The sequence below is a fragment of the Pangasianodon hypophthalmus genome, chromosome 12 (genome assembly GCF_027358585.1).
Source record: "Pangasianodon hypophthalmus isolate fPanHyp1 chromosome 12, fPanHyp1.pri, whole genome shotgun sequence".
Lineage (NCBI taxonomy): Eukaryota > Metazoa > Chordata > Actinopteri > Siluriformes > Pangasiidae > Pangasianodon > Pangasianodon hypophthalmus.
Genome location: NC_069721.1, coordinates 24,996,096 through 25,001,624, shown reverse-complemented (window position 1 = coordinate 25,001,624; position 5,529 = coordinate 24,996,096). Strand labels below are relative to the sequence as shown.

The following is a 5,529-nucleotide window of genomic DNA, read 5'->3' as shown; positions in this document are numbered from 1 at the left end:
CTCCGAGTTAAACCGAGCGCTGAGTCACGTGGTACAACCTACTACTACAGGGAGGGGAGGAGAAGACGGGGGGGTGAGGGCGTAGAATATACCACGTGATCTCGATGCCCCGCCCACTCCTCCAGCGGCCTTTTTCAGTGTTTTTGACTGTGTTATGTTTAGCTTCCGTACATTTAAACACGGAATTATTATTAATGTCATTATGTTTTAAGTATTCAATATAAAAACAACTTAAAAGTGAAGTGAAATTCCTTTTAAGTGTAAAAGATGGACATTAAATATTCTGAACATGTGAAAATCTTTTCATTTTAATGGTGTCACTTATTGCTTTATCACAGTAGGAGAACAGTGTTGCTAGGCAACCGTGAACATGGCGTCCTGCTGAGAGCTACCTGTTGTTATTATTATGAATAATATTAATAAATGAGGTTAATAAAGACTCAATTAAAGCAACAAATGAGCCAAAATGATCTAAAACGTCAACATTTACCTCAGATATGTTGTTAAATTACTGATAAAAGACTCGGTTTGAGTGAAAATACTCTGTAATTACACTTAGCATCGAGTGCTAACACAGCTAAGGTCTTAGAGTTAAATAAGGAGTCAAAAGAGTTAGAAAAACACACAAACACATAAAAAGAAGAAATATTATTAAGTATCAATACAGAACTGTGTGCAATGTGTAAGGCTAACAAGGTTAAGTAACAGAAAACATAATTTATTCTGTAATAAGCTAACTCTTCAAACATAAGTGTATATAATCATCTTCATCATCATCATCATCATCATCAGAGATTTTGAGTCTCCAAGTCTTCAAAATCCCAAAGTGCTTCACATAATATATAAAAAATTAGACTTATAATAACACAGAATAATATATAGCTAATATTTCTGACTACTTTTATTTTATATTATAAGGCAAAGGTGTATTTATGACCTATTATTTACTACAATTCCTGGACAGTTTATAATTTTACATATTCAAAATGTATATTTGGAAAATATACACATCTAAAGTCTCACGCTTATTTACTGTTTAAGCTTAAACTTCAATTACTAACCCAAATATAAAACACAAATAAAACCACTCATCCAAAAACTAATCATTTTAGTAGCTTGTCACTGATTTTTGAGTTAGATTTTACGAGGATAGTCTAATCTATGTTGTACAAATAATAATAATAAATAAATAAATAAAAAATAAAAACCAGCATCAGAAGGGATAGAAAGATCTGAAATTGTGGCATTTAATGACCAACATTTATTTATTTATTTATTTATTTTTTATGCTAAATTGTTTCTTCATAAATTGTTTTATAAAGTAATCTAACGCTTGTGATAATGGCTAAACCGTACGTGCTCTTAACAACGAACACCAAGTCCCACAATGCACTGCGCGTTGAGCTATGACAACTTCCGGCCAGAACTTTCAGGAAACCTCCTCGGCGTTGCGTCAACTGTGAGTTCTGCTGTAAAGGTGAAAGCAAGACAAGCGCAGTATTTATAGGTGAGTTTTGTTTTTTTTCGGTGTTTATTAGATTTCTAAAATAATTTTAACACAAATGTAAAATATATATCTTCATATATTTGTTGATTTTGAGCTTTAATTGTGACGTGAACAAGCTAAAATAAGCTAGCATGAACTTCACATTACTAGCCACAAAATAATAATAATAATAATAATAATAATAATAATAATAATCATAATGCAGTCTTTATATTAAATATTTATTTAGTATTTATTTACAACATATAGCTTTCTTAAAGTTAGATAAATATAACAACGTCACTAGTTAATGAGCTAGCTAGCTAACACATGATCTCCAGCTAGCATGATAAACATAATATACATTTAATAAATACTTTAATATATATATTTATATAAATGTAATTCCTGGACTTTTGAATTCCAGTGTTGTTTTTAATACAGAATAAAGATCATTTTAGCTATCTATTATAGCTTTATAAGGCTAAATGTCGCCTCCTTTAGCACTGAGATGTAATAATTTAACTAACCATTTATTTGTATATTCTTTATTCTTTATGTTAAAGATGTGATTTTCTTGATTATAGTTGATGTTTTTGTGATATTAAATGCCTAATTAAGGTGAACTATCTGCTGTTTATTGCAGTAATTATTTGTATAACTGTGTACATTAGAGTGCAAAAATTTGTACACCCATGTAATGTGAGTAATAAAGATATTAATATTGACGTTATCGAAGTGATGATGCGGGTTTCACGTGTTTTTGTTTCTCTTCCCTTTCTGAATGCAGGTTGTCTCCTGCGTAACAATAAAACCTTCATGTGAAGACCTCAGTCAGAGTAGAGTAAAGTGAATAACAGGTTTATACCTGACGCATTTTCGCTCACACACTCGCTGCGTATCTTACGTACATCAGGACGATTTAAACGCGACGTTCTCTAGAGCCAGAACTTTCCTGTCTATCAGGTTTCTAAATCTAACTGTAAAATGTTTAGTGATTTCATTACGCATAACACACTGGTTTAGTGATTTCATGCACATTGTTTGTGATAGCAGTCCGTTTAAATTCTCATCTTTCTTGCTTCTTTTTCATGTGTGAGCGCGATTTGAACTCGGATAATGTTCTGTAGTCCAGTAACTTTCTTTAGGTAAAGTTTAATAACAAAATGAAAAATGTTACACGGTCAAAAAACTGTTTCACTCCAATATTGCATCACAAAAAAAAATAAATAAAAAACTGTCCTCGCCGGAAATTGACGGAAATCATTTGTCAATATGAAATATAATACACATATTAGATTATTTACTTTATAATTATTTTACAATTGCTTAACACACACAATTATTTATTCCACATCTATATAAGAAACAAATAGCTTACATTGTCTCTCTTAAAACTTTCCGCTGTCGTCGTGATTGTTGTCATGAACTCTGTCTCAAACTGAAATCTCCGATCTTACACTCAGAAGTATTTACTTATCTAGAAAATCCACAAGACTGATACACAAAACAGCTTTCTGTACGTTTAAAGATGACGTGAGAGCTTCTTAAAACTCTAAAACTCAGCTGTAACAGGAAACCCGGTTAGTGCTAGCGCTCAGTAACGTTATAGAATAGTATATATGCGTATGTGTATGTGATTTGAGACACAATGCTAATGCGATTAGCGACGGTAGAAGGACGAGGAAATTTATCCTTTCTTATTTATTTATTTATTTTTTTGCTGAATTACAGTCGTGCTGCGTGTCCGGAGAGTGAAAAGGACTAAAATAACACATACCCTATGAATTTAAACGTGATTCGTCTGAATGTGACTCAGCAACATTTCAAACACAAACACAGAATAAGTCTTTGATATTTCTAATATTAATTTGTAAAATAAATGAATAAAAAGAAGAGAAGATTGTTGGGGTTTTCCTCATGATGCCATTTCTGTCTATAGTTTGGAAACTTCTGCCTTAACTCTTCTTCTCGCTGTTTATTTAACAATCACACTGAGGCTGCGTCCTCGTTAATCCGGATAGATCTGAAAACTGGATTTTCCGTTTTAAAGCGCTTTCCGTCTACACCGGCGTCTTTAAACTGAAACATCTGAAAACGCTTCTGTGAGACGCTTTGGCCCGCGTCGTTTCCGTCAGGCGTTTATTTACTTCCCGCGTCCTCGAACTGAAGCGGCGATGTCGAGGAAAAGCGCCGAGTAACCGCGAGTGAACGTTTCGTCCCCTCTGGAAAAAAAATACAATCTCAAGGTTGTACGAAGTGACATTAATCTTTAACAGCGCTATCAATCTGGACAGCAGCCACAACAACTGCAGCACAACATCCTCCATCGTCTTGTTTGCTTTGAGTTGAAAGGGTCACATGACTAAAAATACATCATTGGTTTCTCAATCCACACTACAGCAGTTTCAAATTTATCCACTTGGGAAAGCGTTTTTGAAAGAAAGCTCCATTTTCGCTGGACAGAAACGTCGTCTCGGTGGACGGAAGAACAGAGACGTAGAGAAAAAGATGCGTTTTCAGATTTATTCTGTGACGGAAATAAATTAAAACTCGTTAACAACACAAGCAGCACAACTAAAAAGCTTCTTGTTGTTATGGTAACCTTAAGACGGTTCTGTGTGGAACCTCGGATACCCGGTAAACACGTAACATGCAAATAATCACAGACTGTTTACACTAGTGTTCAGTTCAGGATCCGTATAAACAGTTTATTAGGAGATTCGTTCGTGTTGGTGGAAATCGTCGCGTGTGACGCAGACGCAGAACGTGTGGGTTATTCTCTCTCTCTCTCTCTCTCTCTCTCTCTCTCTCTCTCTCTCTCTGTCTCTCTGGTTATTTCTCTCTCTCTCTCTCTCTCTCTCTCTCTCTGGTTATTTCTCTCTCTCTCTGTCTCTCTGGTTATTTCTCTCTCTCTCTCTCTCTCTCTCTCAGATCTTTTGATCTCCTTCTTCAGCTCTGTGAATAGTGAATAATTGCAGGTTTAGGGCGTGAGAGCTGTTTTTTAAAAAGATTTTATAACGATGTGATCGAGTATCGAGTTGTTGTCAGGTGAATAAAATACAGAGGACGTGTCAGATCAAAGAATAAAGAAAATGTTGCTGTTTAATAACTCGATGTTATTAGTAACACATCTGTGTGTTTCTCCTCAGGTTGTGTTAGCGTGTGTGTGTGTAGAAGCGATGTTGGTGGCGAGGTTGGCGTGTTTGCGGGGTCTCCCCGTGACCGGCCTGAGGTTGGCTCTGACCCCGAAGATCCCGGCCCTTAAACCTGCTACACCTCTGATCAAACCTCAACAGGTAAACATGACCCTCACTGTCCGATCCCCACTGTCCGACCCCCACTGTCCGATCCCCACTGTCCGATCCTCACTGTCCGATCCCTACTGTCCGATCCTCACTGTCCGATCCTCACTGTCCGATCCTCACTGTCTGATCCCCACTGTCCGATCCTCACTGTCCGACCCCCACTGTCCGACCCCCACTGTCCGACCCCCACTGTCCGATCCTCACTGTCCGATCCCTACTGTCCGATCCTCACTGTCCGATCCTCACTGTCCGATCCCTACTGTCCGATCCTCACTGTCCGATCCTCACTGTCCGATCCCCACTGTCCGACCCCCACTGTCCGATCCTCACTGTCCGATCCTCACTGTCCGATCCCTACTGTCCGATCCTCACTGTCCGATCCTCACTGTCCGATCCCTACTGTCCGATCCTCACTGTCCGATCCTCACTGTCCGATCCCCACTGTCCGATCCTCACTGTCTGATCCCCACTGTCCGATCCCCACTGTCCGATCCCCACTGTCCGATCCGATCCCCACTGTCCGATCCCCACTGTCCGACCCCCACTGTCCGATCCTCACTGTCCGATCCTCACTGTCCGATCCCCACTATCCGATCCCCACTGTCCGATCCTCACTGTCCGATCCGATCCTCACTGTCCGATCCTCACTGTCCGATCCCCACTGTCCGATCCCCACTGTCCGATCCTCACTGTCCGACCCTCACTGTCCGACCCTCACTGTCCGATCCTCACTGT

At 38.5% G+C, this 5,529-nt stretch overlaps 1 protein-coding gene across 1 annotated transcript in view; it reads left to right on the top strand.

Annotated features, from left to right (window-relative positions):
* The first annotated feature begins 1,379 nt into the window (after positions 1-1,379).
* Positions 1,380-5,529, top strand: part of ghitm (growth hormone inducible transmembrane protein) — a 15,288-nt gene continuing 11,138 nt past the window's right edge. The window contains exons 1-2 of the mRNA XM_034309485.2: positions 1,380-1,507; positions 4,639-4,785. Coding sequence (XP_034165376.1) covers positions 4,669-4,785 — 117 coding nt within the window. The 5' untranslated portion in view covers positions 1,380-1,507; positions 4,639-4,668. The remainder of the gene's footprint in view (positions 1,508-4,638; positions 4,786-5,529) is intronic.